The 18,335-nt window shown below is 38.7% G+C and overlaps 1 protein-coding gene across 1 annotated transcript in view; it reads right to left on the bottom strand.

Moving 5' to 3' along the window:
* Nucleotides 1–18,335, bottom strand: part of CSMD1 (CUB and Sushi multiple domains 1) — a 2,043,790-nt gene that overhangs the window by 140,852 nt on the left and 1,884,603 nt on the right. The window contains 3 exon segments of the mRNA XM_050802644.1: nt 2,854–3,042; nt 7,310–7,456; nt 13,208–13,396. Coding sequence (XP_050658601.1) covers nt 2,854–3,042; nt 7,310–7,456; nt 13,208–13,396 — 525 coding nt within the window.

Below are 18,335 nucleotides of genomic sequence, written 5' to 3'. Positions count from 1 at the left end.
GAAGTATATACAGTATGTAAAAGACCTACATTCTAAGGCTGGGCACAGTGGTGCACACCTGTAATCCCAGCATATTGGGAGGCTGAGGCAGGTGGATCAACTGAGGTCATGAATTCAAGACCAGTCTGAGCAAAATGGTGAAACCCCAATTCTACTAAATACAAAAAATTAGCCAGGTATGGTGGCGGGTGCCTGTAATCCCAGCTACTTGAGAGGCTGAGGCAGGAGAATTGCTTGAACCCAGGTGACAGAGGTTGCAGTGGGCTGAGATCACGCCACTGCACTCCAGCCTGGGCAACAAGAGCGAAACTCCATCTCAAAAAAAAAAAAAAACAAAAAAACACATTCTAAAAGTAACAGAAGGAAAATGTAGGCTAAACCAAATAAAATCTCCCTTTGTTGCACACTGCAAAAATCACACATTTATATTTTACATTAAATTTAGTGAAATCAACTGTAATAATTCTTTAAGCATAAGCAAAAGACTGCCGGGTTATAAATTGCCAATGTATGTTGTACAACCTTATGCTGTTTAAAATTTTATAATTCCTTCTCAGTGGCCTTTATCCAGAGAATCATTATATTTACTCTTTATTTTAAAGGTTTAATTTTGTTTTAAAAATGATAAAAATGCTTATTTAATTTTACCACACAACTTTAAGGTTCAAAAAATTCTACTTTATGCTAATTTTTTTGTTTAAAGCATTACAGTCTATATATAATGAAAATAGTTTTATATTATAATTAAAATGCTATTTTACACAAATTATAAATATCTACAAGGTGACTCTTGCACAGGAAATGAATTTAAGTGCTTAAAATATAGATTCTTTCAGAATTGGTATTTGCAAGATTCTATTTTAAGTATAATTTCTTCTGGCAAGAAACAATTCCACTTTAACACTGGTCAGGCTCACAGAAAGACTGAATTCTAGACCAACATTTTTATGATTATGAAGTCCTTTCACTTTCATGTGTTTCAGTTTCAAATACACAAAAATAAGTAGTTCAACTAGATTGCTTTTAAGATCCCTCCAAGTGAAAAGGTCAACATGTATGAAGAGAAAAACAAAACCATATTGACTCCTGGGTTAACAGAAAGGTTAACAGGAAGTGTAGAAAGTCTCAAGTCTGTTTTTGAAAAATGATACTTCTTAAATATTTTATAATTTGAGAACAAAGTCATGTAAGTTATTTATTGCCAAGAACAAATCTGAAGGAAGATACTCTAACTCTTCTTCTAAAACGTGGTGCGCATTCTAGCATCCCCCACACACAAAGCCATTGCCTCTCTGCCATGTTCCACTCAAAGAAGAGATTCCCTGATCATGTTCCCACAAATTCCTTGGCCACAGCTGCAAAGATGTCAGAAGAGCCTCATTTACAGTGTGCACTATTGGTATTTCTGAATCATTTAACTTAGCATTAAATAGTTCTGCTGGGGGAGGCCATGGGAGAAGAAGAAAGAAGTCAAGACTTATCCCAAAGCTATATATTTGACATCCTTTAACGCTTCTCAACCATTCACTGAAAGAGCAAGCCATGTCTCCACCTCGTAAACTGTTTCCAGAACTCCTTGCTTAACAATCAGAAAGACGGACTGGCATGTGCCTGGCGTCACCCGGGTCCCTTTGAGACATGAAGGTCCCTTTCCGTACTCCTTTGTGCTTAGGCCTGGAGAGCACATTCTCCTTAGGCTTTTGACTCTAGAGGGCAGGAAATGACTTCAGGAATTTCTGCCCATTCCACCAACTCCCTTTCCTGTGTCCAGCCTGCCGTTGGGGTTGTGACTCTGTCATTAGCGTTGTTTCCAGTGCCAGTGGGGCAGAGACCACGGCGTGTTCTCTGAGCTGAAGTTGGGTCTCTTCAGCAATAGAGTCTATGACTCTGTTCTATAAACAGAGTCACAGAACATTTAAAGCAAATGAGAACTATATCTTCTTCTAAAAGAAAAAGTATTCTTGTAAAGAAAAAAATCATCATTCTAATCATTGCTAATGAAGTAAGCTGCTTGAATCTATCTCTATGTTTATTTTACATTAAATAAGAATTTTTAGAGGTAAAACATAAACAATACAGGCTAAGTGTCTGATCAACTTCTCATAGTCAAAGGAACCTACAGTAAGTGTGATAAGTATAAGTATCTATTACTGTCTCATAAGCAATACCAGAAAATCTAATATCTAATGAAAATGAGAAAAAAGAGAGCCAATATGAGCTTCCACTCATATATCATAATTAGCTTTCAAAGACTAATATAATTCATTATGAATATAAACCTTGATAAGACAAAACTATGAAAATTTCATGACTTCAAAGCCTTCAATTAAAATTAAAATGCCTTATTTGAAAACCTGGTTTTTATGCACATGATAGATAAAATGCAAAAAAAAAAAGGCATGAAATATTGAAATCAACTTTAACAAGCCCTAGATTTAAATAGCCAAACAAAATCAAATACAGAGCTTATGGCTCAAAGAATGAGTTTTTAAACTAAAATAAGGACAATGAGTTTTTCAGAAATTAATGTTTTAAAATTAATACAGTGGTAAAGAAAAATTATTTTGAATCTTAAATCGGATGACACAGTGTTTTACTTCAAGAGGAAGTACAAGTAAGTGTTAGAATAACTTGGCCCTGGATCTAGTGAATGTCCAACCCTTCTCCAAATTCAGACTATCCAACAGGAAAGTTTACATGGCCAGTGGAAGGCTTAATTCGTATTGTTATAAGACGACACTCAATTTTTCCTTACCTTTTATCCTTAGTTAGCATTTCACTTATTTTCAGAGAGTGATTAAATTGAAAGTAATACACAGGAAACAAGGCTGGAGATGAAAATGCATTTCTTACCCTGGCAGAGGGGCGTGAGGGAGTCCCACTGGTACATGCCAAGTGGGTTTCGTCTACAGGTTGCGTTGCTGTGGCCGATCATTCGGTATCCAGGCTTGCAAAAATAATGCACTTTGCTTCCGACCGCTCCTGCAGTCCTGTTTAGAATACCCCCGTTCTTCAGGGGGTGGGTCAGACTGCAGTAAGGTGCTGTGGGCAGACAGACACACACACAAATAAGTGAACAAGCAAACAAATGGCCAGTGCCATTGCCTTGGTGAGAGTCTATAAACGAACGCCTTCTGATTTCCAAACAGTAGGAAATGAGCACCAGTAGGTAAGTTTGTTCTAAAGAGCATTCCACAACTCGAGAGTCAAGACGCAAGTCTCTTACGCTGAAGTTGAGATCACCTGCAGCTGTGAGTCAGTGTGATGCTAGGATCCTGACTACTGTGAGAAACATCAGGAGTATCCAATCTTCTGGCTTCCCTGGGCCACACATAAAACCCACTAACACTAATGATAGCTGAGGAGCTATAAAAGAAACTGCATAAAAATCTTATCACATTTTAAGAAAGCTTACAAATTTGTGTTGGGCTGCATTCAAAGTCATCCTGGGCCGTATGCAGCCCATGGGCTGCAGGTTGGACAAGCTTGGTCTAGAAGGATCATTTTGAAAGACCTCACTCACCTCTCTAAAGCAGGTTACTTACTTCAGTAAGCACATCTGTCACCAGGATAAAAGTGATAGGGTACTGCACAAGGCATCATATTTGAAACAAAAATATTCTCCATGTTTTTTTTAAGTATGGTTAAAACAGAGAAAGTAGAAATATATAACATGCTCTAAATCAAGGCCATTAACTTTTTTCCTTGTTGCTGTTGAGTGAAACTTCTGGACTGTACAATGATGTAGATTTTAACCTTCTTTTTTAATATATGGGATTTGAATGAAATCTTTGAAGAAAATGCATTATCTTGAGTCAATAACAATCTCACAATATAGTTTTAATCATCCCCCTTTGTAAGGAGACTTTTTAGAACCAGAGGCGGGCGTTTGTGAAAATAATAGTCCCACTCACCCAGAATGTCACATTTCTACGGCTAAAAGTCTCTGCATCTTATTTACACATTTAGACAAAGAAACCTGCTTCATTCGCACAAGGCGAGGTCACTACTGCACAAGGTGAGGTCACTACTGCACAAAATCCTAGGAACTCACTTCAGACGAATTTAAACAATACAACAGAGAAAGTCGTTAAGAACTGGGAACCTTGGTTTCTTTTTAAAGAAGGGGATTTTAGATCTTCCACTTCCCTCTGGGGCTTCCATGTAAAAGCACACACATGCAGGTCTGAATGCCTGGCGCTGCTCCTTTCCTTGGAAATATATTCAGAAGAAACTTTCTGAAGGTTTTCTATCATAGTGGTGCCCAGAAGCAACATCTACGTGTCTGGCCCCAGTTGTCAACCGCGTTCCTGAGAGAAGTGTCCTCAGAGAATATTCTCAGCTGGGTGAGCCTCTGAAGTACCATTTCATTTTTACAACGGGCTGATTTTTCTTAAGTGAAAATCCACTATCATAAGAATCTCCTGATTCACTCCATTGGCCCTACCATTTTCTACTTCCAGTTGTTTCTAGACCAAATTTTTCTCAGTTTTGAATGAACCAAAATACTTAGTTTAGACCAAGTAGGAGTACAATCAGGCACCCTGAATTACCAATGCCTTGGAACCACTGTGCTAGCCAAAAAAAAAAAAAACAAGTTAATAAATTAGAAAGAACAATCAGACTGTAGATTCCTCTCCAAAGTCACAGATAAGTTAAATAAAGTCTGCAGGAAGTGAGACCATGAGGTTCGTTGGGTGTCACCTGTGCTTGATGACACAGCTCCATTCGTTAAGAGATATAATTTGCAGGATGAGCATCTAACTCTACAGATTCCAATAAGGTTCCATTTTCTTTTACTGTATTTCTTCTATCGCCAGGCTCTCAAAAATACCTCTTCTTTCCTAACTGACTTAGAATAAGACACAAAGGGCCCTGCAGGGGAAATCATAGCACAGAATACAAAGAGACTGGAGCACGGGCCCTGCCGGCCCAACTCCTGGCTGTGGGAAGAGGAATTCAGAGGAGCCAGGGCCCGGTCCTTCCACTCTGCTGGTGCAGCCTTGGAAAAGCCAGGATACAGGATGAAAAGTCAAATGGGTACCCAGGGTGAGAGAAGACTGGGAGAGGTGGATACTCTGGAATTTCGGGGTGAACGCCAAACCAGTCTGTATTTTCAACCTGCCCAATACAGAAGCTTTCATTTGCTTCTGGTAGCACTGAAAGGGCATTGTTAATTCAGCCTGCCCTTAGCACAGTGTATGGAATTGTCCAGAACCACAGTTCGACAGGCATTTCTTTGTCTTTTTTAACTCAGATTTCAATTACAGTGATCCATTATATTGCTTTCATGCCTGAATGATCAACAGTTTTAAGTGCATACGGCAAATACATGTTGGGGATGCAATGAGTGGTCATGTGAGCATATTATGGGCTAGAGTTCCCTTGCCCACATCTTAATATTTTAGGGACACGTTCATTTAATCAATGCTCAAAAATTACTGGTGCTGACCTAGCAGAGATCACCGAGTCACCAACTCTAAGTAAAAAGCTGTGAGATAGATAGATAAGAAATTTGTTATATTCACATACGACACATATCTGTTTGTCTATCTGTCTCTCTGTCTCTCTGTCACTCTCTCCCTCTCTCCACTTAAACAACACAAAATTGTGTAGTCTTCTTCTCCCAAAATAGTTTAACAATGAGGCTTTTCTTGTGGTATGACAACAGATGAAAATACCTTTTGAAAGACACAGAGATCACTGTTCTCACAATTGAAGGTATAATCATACCACCAGGCGACTAAGAATTTCTCTTCAGGTAAAACAGGATAAATTATGTTCATCATGATTTTCTCTGTGCTGACCATGTTTGCACACTGGAAAAATTCAAACACCTTTAGGAGTCTGACTATCTGTTTTTTGGAACGAGGAGTTTGCTGAATGCAAATCCCATCATTGCATCAATGTCTTTGTAGCAAAGCTCTGAGTATATTTTACTAAATCTTCCAGAGGAAGAAAGTCTGAATTTCATGCCTGTTATCCTCACATCGAGGGCCTTTCAAAATCTTGATGCTTTTTACCATTTTATACGTCTACCAACTAGAGTGAGCTGAAACCTTCTTCTTAAAGCTGTTGTTTTTAAGACTGTTTCCTGTTTTTCCCTTTGGATGCTCCTAGTCCCTAAAGACGTAAAACACCAACACAGGAATAAACGATCCTCCGTCAGCACACGCTGTCCACTTCATACACAGTGAGCATCTTTCACGGGAAAACATAACTTGAAAGTTGTCAAGCATATTGTTGAGTGAGATTTTGAGAAATATTTAGATTTTCTGCTTAGTAATTGAAATGTGCTCAGGAATGAAGAGCCTGCCAACTGCTTCTGTAGGAAAGTTTAAAGACTGCTGTGGTCAGATCACATTGACGATTGTATACAGGATTTAATGTCTAATAAATATATTGACTGATTTGATCAATTTGTTATTAATTGATTTAGTTAATATAAATCACTGCTGGCAGAGAATGATTAAAGTATATAGAGAAAGGACAAAATAATTTACATTTTGATAAGGAAATATATATATTAAACATATACTTATTATGTACATGCTTATTTGTACGAATATATGCATGTACATATATGTGGTGTGAATCATACATAAAGAGACCTGCAGATAGAAAGACATAACTATTAATAGAAAGAGATTATCATCACTTATGCAATTAATAGAAATACAATTATCTTTTCCTGTTTGTTTCCTTACCATTTAAACAAATTTTAAAATTAATTTTGATTATATTAGTTTATCTTTTGGAAAATGTCTTTGCTTTCTATGATATGAATTTCAACAGTTTGTAATTTTAACAACAAATTCTAAATAATAAGCAACAAATTTCCTAATGTAGTTTAGAGGAATCATTCAGAATAATTCCCCATCATATATTTCTATTGTAGTTAATTATTAATCTTTAAGAAATAGGATTATATTGTAAATTTCTTCTTTTTTTTTGTGAGACGGAGTCTCACTCTGTCCCCCAGGCTGGAGTGCAGTGGCGCGATCTCGGCTCACTGCAAGCTTCGTCTCCCGGGTTCATGCCATTCTCCTGCCTCAGCCTCCCGAGTAGCTGGGACTACAGGCGCCCGCCACCACGCCTGGCTAATTTTTTTGTATATTTAGTAGAGACGGAGTTTCACCATGTTAGCCAGGCTCGTGATCCACCCACCTCGGCCTCCCAAAGTGCTGGGATTACAGGTGTGAGCCACCGTGCCCGGCCACATTGTAAATTTCTATTTAAATTGTTTTATTCAATGAAAATCACCTGTTTTAAAATACTTTCATATAAAATCTAAACCTCATTTACTTACCTGCATAGCGAATCTTGAATCCTTTTTTACTGGTGGCATGGTCAGTGGACCAGCGGAGATATAACTGATTACTCCTGCTTGTAAAATTTGATTGTTCAGTATGATTCCCACTTAAGACTACTAGGAGAGGACTTTGCCCAGAAGAACCTAAGTGAAACAGAAAAACAAAAACATTCAGAGATGAGTGAGCACCTACAAAATGCATACTAGGTTTAGTTTTTTATTACAGTAGAGTCTACGTGTTCAATCAGACATTATTATTCCAAAAGGGGACAACAAATTCCAAATGACTATAGTGACAGATGTATTTTCTGATAAAAATAAGACAATAATCTACAAAAATAATTTCAGGTGCATATGCTATTAATGGCATCATATTTAAATGAGCTTTGTCTATAAAACAGCAGTAACTGAAAAAAAAGAAAGTAATATGTATTGTGGTTAGTATTTACAACATCACACTTATACCGGAAAATAGAAACTTTCATGTAATACTAGTGGAAGTATAAAGTAGTAGAATCACTTTGGAGGGCTATTTGGTAATATCCAGTAAAACTGAAGGTTCAATTATATTTCTATGAACCCTAGCACATGTGTGCAAGTATTATTTATATAGTGAACATGTGTATTCTAGCACGATTTCTCATGGTAAATTTTAGATCAAACTAGTAATTTGGAGTTTTAAAAAAGAATTGAAGATTCCATGAAAAAGAATTAGATTCACACAACATTAAAATTAACAAACTAGCTATACACATATCCACATAAGTAATTCTTAATATAACAGATTATCACTAAAAATATATATTTAGAGATAAATATAATAGGATAACAATTACATAAAAAATAAAAAATGCGACATATAAAATGTGTACGTGTAGATGATAGAGAAATAGTTATAAAACATGCATAACCATGACCCATACAACTCCAGCTTCAGAATACTAACTTCCTCTAGGAGAGGCACAAGTGGAATTGGATGTGGGTGAAACTTCCAAATTTACCTGTACACATTGCTTCTTTATAAGACAAGGGCCTAAAGTAAATTTGACAAAGGCCTGAAATGCATATCTAGTTTTTTCATTTTTCATCTGTCTGTCTATGGTATTTGAAATTATTTTTAAAACACTGAGACAACACAATTAATACTGAATGTATAGGTAAGAAAAGAAAGCACAGTGGAGAGTCACCCGGCATCGCCCTCGACACCATAACCCAAAGCCATTTATCAGGAGAAACTGCTTCATGGCACTGGAGCTGCCAACGACGCTACTCTGTCAATGAGCCCAACAGGATCTCATCCTCGTAAATGTGCTCATGGCATTTTGCATTTCACAGTTCACTCCTAGGGAACACACTATGGACTGGGAGAAGGCGGCTCTTGCTGTTGTTCATAATACAAATGCTATGAAGTAAAGTGACACCTGTCTTTGTTGTTACACATAAAATTTGATTTGTGCAAAGATGCTGAGAAACCGCACTCCACTCCCTGTGGAACTCCCAGTAGGAGCAGTTCTCATGATTTGTTTCAAGTAAGACTGTTACGGACTAGAGTGGGTCCCCCTCGAATTTTACACATTGAAGTCCTAACCCTCAGGACTTGGAAATGCGACTTGAAAGAGAGAGAGGGAGGGTCCCTGAAGACATAACTAAGGTTAAATGAGGTAGTATGGGTGGGTCCTAATCCAATATAACTGGTGTCTTTCTAAGAAAAGGAGATTAAGACAGTCACACCCTGAGTGGGGGCCATATCTGCAAGCCTGGGAGGGAGGCTTGGAGGAGAGTCCTGCCCTGCCCACCCCGTGAGCTTCAAGATTCAGCATCCAGAACTGTGTGAACAGAAATTTCTGCTGAGGCCGGGCGCAGTGGCTTACACGTGAAATCCCAGCACTTCGCAAGGTAGAGGCGAGTGGATCACCTGAGGTCAGAAGTTCGAGACCAGCCTAGCCAATATGATGAAACCCCATCTCTACCAAAAATACAAAAAATTAGCTGGGCGCAGTGGCAGGGTCCTGTAATCCCAGCTACTCAGGAGGCTGAGGCAGGAAAATTGTTTGAACCTGGGAGGTGGAGGCTGCAGTGAGCCAAGGTTGTGCCATTGCACTCCAGCCTGGGTAACAAGAGCGAAATTCTGTCTCAAAAAAAAAAAAAAAAAAAGAAAAGAGTCTGTTGAAGCCACTCAATTTATGGTACTTTGTCATGGCAGCCCTAGGAAAGAAGTATGAAACAAACAAACGAACAAAAAACCACAACCCAAAACTAGCATATTAAATAACTGGGCAACGCTGACTTTGGTCAGAGTGAAGGAGGAGGAGAAGAAATGACATTAATAGTTCTCGCTGTGAAAAACGTCATGGCTAAATTTCCTGGGAGATGCCCTGCAAAAGAGTGGCTTGTATTTCATAATCAAAGACAGAGTGTGTTTGGTATGTTGGTTTGCTTATTTGGTGTTTAAAAGGATAATGTATGTTCTGAGATAAAATGCCACTGGGAAATTAATTAACCTGAATTTGTGACGTTTTGAAATGTCGTTTTTAATGACAGAACTTAAGATTAGGTTTTTTTTTTTTTTTTTTTTCTTTTTTGAGACAGAATCTTGCTCTGTCTCCCAGGCTAGAGTGCAATGGTTCAATCTTGGCTCTCTACAACTTTTGCCTCCCAGGTTCAAACGATTCTCCTGCCTCAGCCTCCTGGGTAGCTGGGATTACAGACGCCCGCCACCATGCCTAGCTAATTTTTGTATTTTTTAGCAGTTAGACACGGTTTCACCATGTTGGCCAGGCTGGTCTCGAACTCCTGACCTCAGTGATACAGTCACCTTGGCCTCCTAAAGTGCTGGGATTACAGGCGTGAGCCACCAAGTCTGGCCAATTATAGGTATTCTTAATCCAGCATCTGAACCCTCATTACGTTCTATCTGTTCTCTTTGTCTAAAATGTAACTAACCTTCTAGAAAGACTAGTCTTTAAAAGCACACATTCAAATTGGCATGTGCAGAAAACCAGCACAGCAGTAAAGGAAGGTATCCATTTCTGTTACCAAAATGGAAACTAAGTATTCTACCAGTGTACACTGTAATTTTAATTTTGACAGTCTTCTCAATCGAGTTTCATTATGATTAAAACACTGTGTTTTAAAAAGCATTATGGGATATCCACTACTTAAGCCACAGAGAGTAATATATGCTTGAGATAATAAAGTCTAAAATCAATATATTCAACAACATGTTTTTTGGTCAACCTATGAACTATAAAAGAGCCTGTCTTACAAAAAAAAAAAAGAGAGATACGAACCTGACATTTACTGCAACAAAAATGTCATCGCTTAAAAAAATTCATATAAAACTCTGACCTTTCACTTTGCAGAAAAAAGTTTAAGACCAGAACAATCCTAGTCATTGATCTCTGATAATTTTGACAGCAAGTATTATGCTATTGTCTCTAATGTCTATTTTGCCTGTTGTTTATAATGGCTATGATCTGTCCAAATTTGTAGGAGATCAAATTGCAAGCCATGAGTGCATAAATTATTGATAAATATTTGCTCCTGAAAGTAAGAGACTTAAAAGCACAGCCAGCTATATTTCAGTTCAACTACTGTGAAATGAAAGAACATGTGTAAGTTCAAAATAATTATTTAAATATATTTTTATGTCCTTTGTAGGGATATATATGTCTATATATACACAAACACAAACACAGACATGCAGCCTGTGAGGCTGGATACTCTACATTTTAATTTTTGCATAATACCTAATAGGCCTCAAATACAGTTTACCTCCCTTCCTCCTCAACAAGAGAAACCCCATTTTTTTTTTTTTTTTGAGACGGAGTCTTGCTCTGTCACCCAGGCTGGAGTGCAGTGGCTGGATCTCAGCTCACTGCAAGCTCCGCCTCCCAGGTTCATGCCATTCTCCTGCTTCAGCCTCCCGAGTAGCTGGGACTACAGGCACCCGCCACCACGCTCGGCTAGTTTTTTTGTTTTTTGTTTTTTGTATTTTTTTAGTAGAGGCGGGGTTTCACCGTGTTAGCCAGGATGGTCTCGATCTCCTGACCTCGTGATCCGCCCGTCTCGGCCTCCCAAAGTGCTGGGATTACAGGCTTGAGCCACCGTGCCCGGCCGAGAAACCCCATTTTTATACTTGCCTAATGAGTTCCTTCTCTCTACTCTACAGACTAAAGGAAAAGTTGTAAATAATGCACGTTTGTTTTACTTTACATATTAAAAAAGCCATGCTCTGAAAATGAAAATACTGCTCTCCCGTTCTCTGTTTCTATATATAAAAATGAGTTTAATTTCCAAGTTATTAATTCATTTTTGAAAATACATTAATTGATTCAGTGATGTCTATCCATACAAGCAATTTGATTCATCAACTCAGTAAAGTGAATACAAACACACATCAAATCAATTAGAATAATTTATTTTTCTCACTGAATTGACTGTTATTTATCTGAACTCAATGACAAATCTGTCAAAATATGTGAAAACCCTGTTATTATGTACAGCCATAATTGTATCTGGTCTAATTTTCTGGGCTATGATGGTTTTACACAAAGAGAAATATTAACATTCCTTCCATTTCAAATTGACAATTCAACCACATATTACTTTTAATCATATCACTGCTAAAATTTTTATTCAAATTGCATAAAATCGTAAGACTATTGTTGAAAACATATTGCACGTGTTCAGTTAACCATATTTCACCATTTTAAAGAATCACACTTTAAAAACTCCTGTAGCGTTTCTCATCTAGAAATCTCTGTGAGCCATTATTTTTACTTATTTCTAGTAAAATAATGATTAAAATACCTCTAGGCCTAAGTTTCCTAAAATATCTTGTGAATTGATATTACATATAGGAGAGAGAGAAAGAGCTATTGAGATCATCTTCTCTAAACCACCATGTGAAAAAATTAAGTGGCTCACGCCTGTAATCCCAGCACTTTGGGAGGCCATGGCAGGCGGATCACGAGGTCAGGAGATTGAGACTATCCTGGCAAACACGTGAAACCCAATCTCTATTAAAAATACAAAAAATTAGCCGGGCATAGTGGTAGGCGCCTGTAGTCCCAGCTACTCGGGAGGCTGAGGCAGGAGAATGGTGTGAACCCGGGAAGTGGAGTTTGCAGTGAGCCGAGATCGCGCCACCGCACTCCAGTCTGGGCGACAGAGCGAGACTCTGTCTCAAAAAAAAAAAAAAAAAAAAATTAAATAACGGTTAAAGAAAATTCAGTACATTTTCAGGGTGTCTTGCTTAGTATTCTAACTGTTTGAAAAGTGACAATGTTAACAATTGTGTGGTTTGGCTGTGTCTCCTCCCAAATCTCTTCTTGGATTGTATCTCCCACAATTCCCTTGTGTCGTGGGAAAAACCTGGTGGGAGGTCACTGAATCATGGGGGTGGGTCTTTCCCATGCTGTTGTCCTGATAGCAAGTCCCACAAAATCTGATGGTTTTAAAAACGGGATTTTTCCCTGCACAAGCTCTCTCTCACGCACGCACGTCCGCTCTTGCTCTCTCTCTCTCTCAGGACTGCCACCATCCATGTAAAATGTGACTTGCTCCTCCTTGCCTTCCACCATGATTGTGAGGTCTCCCCAGCCATGTGGAACTGTGAGTCCATTAAATCTCTTTTTCTTCCTAGGCTTAGGTATGCCTTTATCAACAGCATGAAAATGGACTAATACAGTACAACAATCATATGGTAATGTTTTACAGACCACTTGATCTCTTGAGAATGTACAACCCCAAACTAGTTTCTTTCGTGTTTGCTTTGGGAAAACATAAGTTAACTCAAGAGTATATTCAAGTCTTTATGTTACTAAAACATCGTAATAGTGTTTTTATGAATGATACCGAGGTCACTGATATACAAAGATTAAAGAAACTTACCATCAAACACTTCCAGTGCATCAAATTGCTTTTCACTTTGAAATGTGTCCACAAAGATGGTAATGTTGTAGTTGGGTTCCACTTTAATACTCCAAGAGCAAGTCTGGGAGTTAAAATAATTACCAGGATACCCTGGACTGAGAATGACTCCCGATGATCCAGTCCGGACTTCATTTGCTGGGCATTGGGCTGGAGAGAAAAGTACCAGCAAAGGTTTGCTTTAATAAAATGATTCCAACTTCCATAGGATAGTTTCTATCCCTGTATAAACAAGCCAGTGAAAGGAAAAAGCTATCTTATTGAGCTCTGGCCAAATTTAATACCGGTTGCAAACACAGAGGGAGAGCAACATTGAATAATCATGAGAATTGTGCATCTTTCTCTTTGCAGTTCTCTCCACTCAGCCTGCACACTCCTTCGGCCCCTGCATCTCCCACACACCTTAATTTAGGGTAGGTGCATCATGGATTTCATTATACAATGCAAGATTTCCTAACTCTACTACAAAGAAGAACCTCACCATTTCAAAATAGTATTACAGAAATACGGTGAAATGTTATGCAATAAGAAAAGAAAACTCATATTTATATTGGCTTTAAATATACAGTAGTACCCCCTTATCCTCAGGGATACATTCCAAGAGCCCCAGTGATACCTGATGCTGCAGACAGTCCAGAATCCTATGTATCCTGTCGTTTCTGGCACAATCACATTATACAGGGCAATGGATATGCTGGACAAAGGTGGGATTCATGCCCTGGGTGAGACATAGCCCAGGGATGATGACAGATTTCTTCAGGCTATTTGGAACAGTGCAAAAATTTAAATGTGCTATTTATTTCTGGAACTTTTCATTTAATATTTTCACACTGTGCTTGATCACAGGTAACTGAAATTGCAGAAAGGGAAACCTTGGATCGGGGGTCAGGGGGACTACTATACTTAGCATAGTAATATTTAAACGTTGGATGTGATTGCTCAGGACCCTGGGAAGAGGAAGAATTAGAGACCTGGTCTCAATCCCACATGGGACACCTCAGCAGGAGCCCTAATTCCTAAAGGATGAATTAATTGTAAATGCATCATGAAGATACTATGGATACATCGTATCTTTTCTCCTCTTGCTTTTTAAAAAAATTATTATTCAACTACTTCCACTTTAATCAACATAAAAATAATCTGCAGAGATCTGGACATGCAAAACAAAACACCAGAGTCTCCTAATTAGTAATTTCTCTCATCATTAAATTATCTTCCAGAAATAGTTTGTATATAAAACTATTAAAGGAAATTTTTTCATAAATAAAATGATAATGGTTCATAAATAAAAAAGGTATATCAAAATTACTTGTAGAGTGCTGAGAGTTCAATAGTTAATCACATTTTCCTTAATGAAAAAGAACTTTTGTTAAATTTATTTATTGAGTTATCACCTTTTAATTAGTTAGATGTGTGCTATTTATACATACATTTCAAGATAGAAACTTGTCACACAGATGAGTGAAGCTTATGATATGTGCTTTTATTCAAGTTACTGCCTTCTGAAAGGTAATTTATTTCCTATTTTCTTCCATTTATCTTAGTATTCTAATTAAGATCTATTTTAAAATTTAGAAAATGTTTAGACATACGACCACCAATCATAAAACATTTCATAGAACTCTTTAAATAACATGTATTTTAGGTGAAATTTTTAAAATATTTACAATGATAAATTAATGGCAATCATATAAACTAAAATAATCCTAATCAGAACACACAGATTGAAATAACTGAGTTAAAGGTATAATTTTCCTCTGTGACGACGGCCTCATCACTTTGTAACATACATGATGCCCATTCAAAGTTAATGTGATATTTTAAGAAAGAAAAAAATAATGAAATTAGGGTTCTTGCCTGTGTATATCTGTGCAGGCCAGGACCTCAAGTTTTAGAAGCTCCACAGACCCACCTTGACTTTGCAATAAGAACCAGGGCTTTTCTTGGCTCTGACTAAGTAGAGGGTAATAATAGCTCCCCCTCAAGGTTCTAATTAGAGCCAATATATGCAATTTTTTTTTTTAATCTAAAGCACTACGTGGGCAGAAACTGTTGTAAGGACTAGGGATGATCACACCACATGCCTACCTTTTCATAACTGTTAGGGACAAACTGCTCCAAAAAACTTCTTGGCACTGGCGACACTCCCCGCAAACCCCTCTGTACTGCCCACCCCTCCCCTGAATGCCCTGCACTTCTTCTCCATGCTGTTCACCCTTCCCCCAAGCCTGTTTACATTTCTAAGCCTTATCCAAGTGCTGAGGAGAAGCCGGCAGACTTCACTCATCAGACCTTACTACAATAAGCAAACCCTAATTCCAAACCATCCAGACCACACAGAGGGAGGTCGTGAGAAGCATGAACAAACTTTACCTACACCCTCCTCTAAGTTCCTTCATCTAGCTGCTACCATAAACGTCACAAGGTAATATATGGCAAAGTTAACCAACAAACAACCCCAGGGTCTCTCTCCCCAATATAAACCCCTCATTCTGTAAGCTCAGGGCTGCCTCCTCTGTCTGTGGTGGAGAGCTGGCAGGTTCAATAAACTTACTCACCTGACTTTGGGTCTATTTGTCCTTTCTCTCGGCTGACCTTATACTAACACAAAAATGCTACCAGACGGCGTCTCAGTTTGTGGGATTACACTTGAAAAATAGCCAGTCTCTCCACCCAGTGTTTTTATGAGGACTGAGATTTTATAACTGCAGCTATAGTGATCAGATGACATTGGAACTTTAGGCCATCTGGAAGTAAGAAACCTTTACTGAGTTGCTAAAATCCACCTGAGAAACTATTTGCACATCCTGGAGTTTGACAGCAATGCAGTGATCTAACCCAGAAGTAGCATTTTAAGCATAGCCATTCTTATTCCTGTTATATTTGAAATGCTGATTTTGTTTCTTAGGAAAGACAAAATGAAAATATAAGCAATTTGTTATATAATTCCCATTAGTTTACAGAGGACCCCCAGTTTCTATAATTCTCTCGGACCTAAAGAGGTAGGAAGTAATTGGTAGAGAATTTGTACCATTTTCCATTTGTATCATTTATCATTTGTATCATTTTTCTTACAACACTTAGCAATACTTTTTTCAGTCATACATATTGTTTTCAAAATTCATTTGGGTTTTTTTGGTGTTTTGAGGTTTTCTTTTGTTTTTTAATTTGTTTGTTTGAGAAGGGTCTCACTCTGTCACCCAAGCCAGGCTGGACTGCAGTGGCAGGATCACGGCTCACTGCAGCCTTGACCTCCCAGGCTCAAGCGATCCTCCCATCTCAGCTGCCTGAGTAGCTGGGACTACAGGCGCACACCATCACTCCTGGCTAATTTTTGTATTTTTATTTTAGAGATATTGTTTTGCCATGTTGCCCAGGCAGGTCTCCAACTCCTGGGCCCAAGCGATCCTTCCCCCTCAGCCTCCACCGCGCTCGGACTAAGAGGCATTTGGATGTGTTCATCCATGAGCGAAAATGGTTTTGTTTGTTTTCTTGTGTTTCTTCTGCTCTTTCATATGGAACCGCTCCTTCTGCTCAGTGTTATGAACTGTTGCATGGAGCGATATACCCACTTGGAATGGGAGGGCTTAAAGGGACTACAGTGTGATCCTATAGCCGAGATGTTTATTTCTTAGCAGCAATCACACATTAGAAAACAATTGTGTCTCCACTTGAGAATCTGGGAAGCCTCTCACCATAGGGGCGCACCTGCTTAGAGCGTCTGTCAAAAACACACCTGAAAACCTGCCTCTCTCAGACACCACCTGTGCTTTGAGCTATCATCCTTCTGCACAATGTTAGTGCCCCAGCATTTTTTAAAAGAAAAATAAAATGTGAGGCTTAAAACCCAAAGCATCTTATTCAATGCATCTCATAGGCCTTCAGCAAAAGTAATAGGAGATGAGGATTAGTAGTCTAGATTAATAGCATAAATTGGGATTTATGAGTAACTAAGATTAATTCTTAAAAGCACCCATAGGTATGATGGAATTGGAGAAGGTGAGTCCTCTGTGAACGAGGGGAAAGGCTGCCCCAGGGCCCTTGCGACGCCTGCTGTTATCCCTCACACAGAAGGAAGCTGGAGCTGGGCAGCAGCGGTTTTTATGTCGCCTCCGTCTGCTGCTTTCCCAAATGGTCATTATCAGAAGGTCACTGAATCTCCTTAATGTTCATTGAAAATGCATGTTTGTTTTTTTTTTTTTTCTAAAGAGATGAATATTCTAAAAACTATTGAAGGATCCCCCATGGTCCACAGGATGAAGAAACCTGACTTTGAAGACCTTTACAGTCAGCCCCTAGTTTAGGTTTCCAGCCTGATTTAATTTACTACTTCTTCCCCCAAAACACCCTAAGAGCAAGCAGTAGGAAGCCATCTCCTCCTTTTTCCTCAACGCTGCACCCTCCTTTGTGTTTCCAAACCTTTGTTATTAATTCTCTTCACTTTTTGAAATACTTCTCTTTTCCTTAAGAGGAGAAAAGCCACTTCTGTGATGTCTCTTACTCAGGTTTTTCTGCATTAAGATGAGTGTCCAGCACAGTAACATCTTCATATAACGCTGACTTTCAAAGAACAATGTGCGCTCCTTGTTTCCCTAACATTGGTGATAATTTTCTTTTTCTCTTCTTTTTTTTTGACAGAGTCTTGCTCTGTCGCTCAGGCTGGAGTGCAGTGACGCAATCTCGGCTCACCGCAACCTCCGCATCCGGGGTTCAAGTGGTTCTCCAGCCTCAGCCTCCAGAGCAGCTGGGATTACAGACGCCCACCACCACATCCGGCTAATTTTTATATTTTTAGTAGACATGGGGTTTCACCATGTTGGCCAGGCTGGTCTTGAACTCCTGACGACAGGTGATCCTCCTGCCTTGGCCTCCCAAAGCGCTGGGAGGATGATAATTTTCAAAACACAGCTTCTAAAAGTGTGGTTATGACATTTGAAGCAGACAGACTAATAGCTAAAATAATTTTTCTGAAGAATTTATTGGGAGATGGGCCCCCACTTGAGCACAATCGAATCAATCGAATAGTAGAAAAGTTACTTAAAGAGACAATAATTAAGTGCTTCAGTGATTCAGGATTTGGGAAGAGACA

This window comes from Macaca thibetana, chromosome 8, assembly GCF_024542745.1.
Source record: "Macaca thibetana thibetana isolate TM-01 chromosome 8, ASM2454274v1, whole genome shotgun sequence".
In the NCBI taxonomy this organism is placed as follows: domain Eukaryota; kingdom Metazoa; phylum Chordata; class Mammalia; order Primates; family Cercopithecidae; genus Macaca; species Macaca thibetana.
This window is presented reverse-complemented; position numbering and strand designations above follow the sequence as displayed.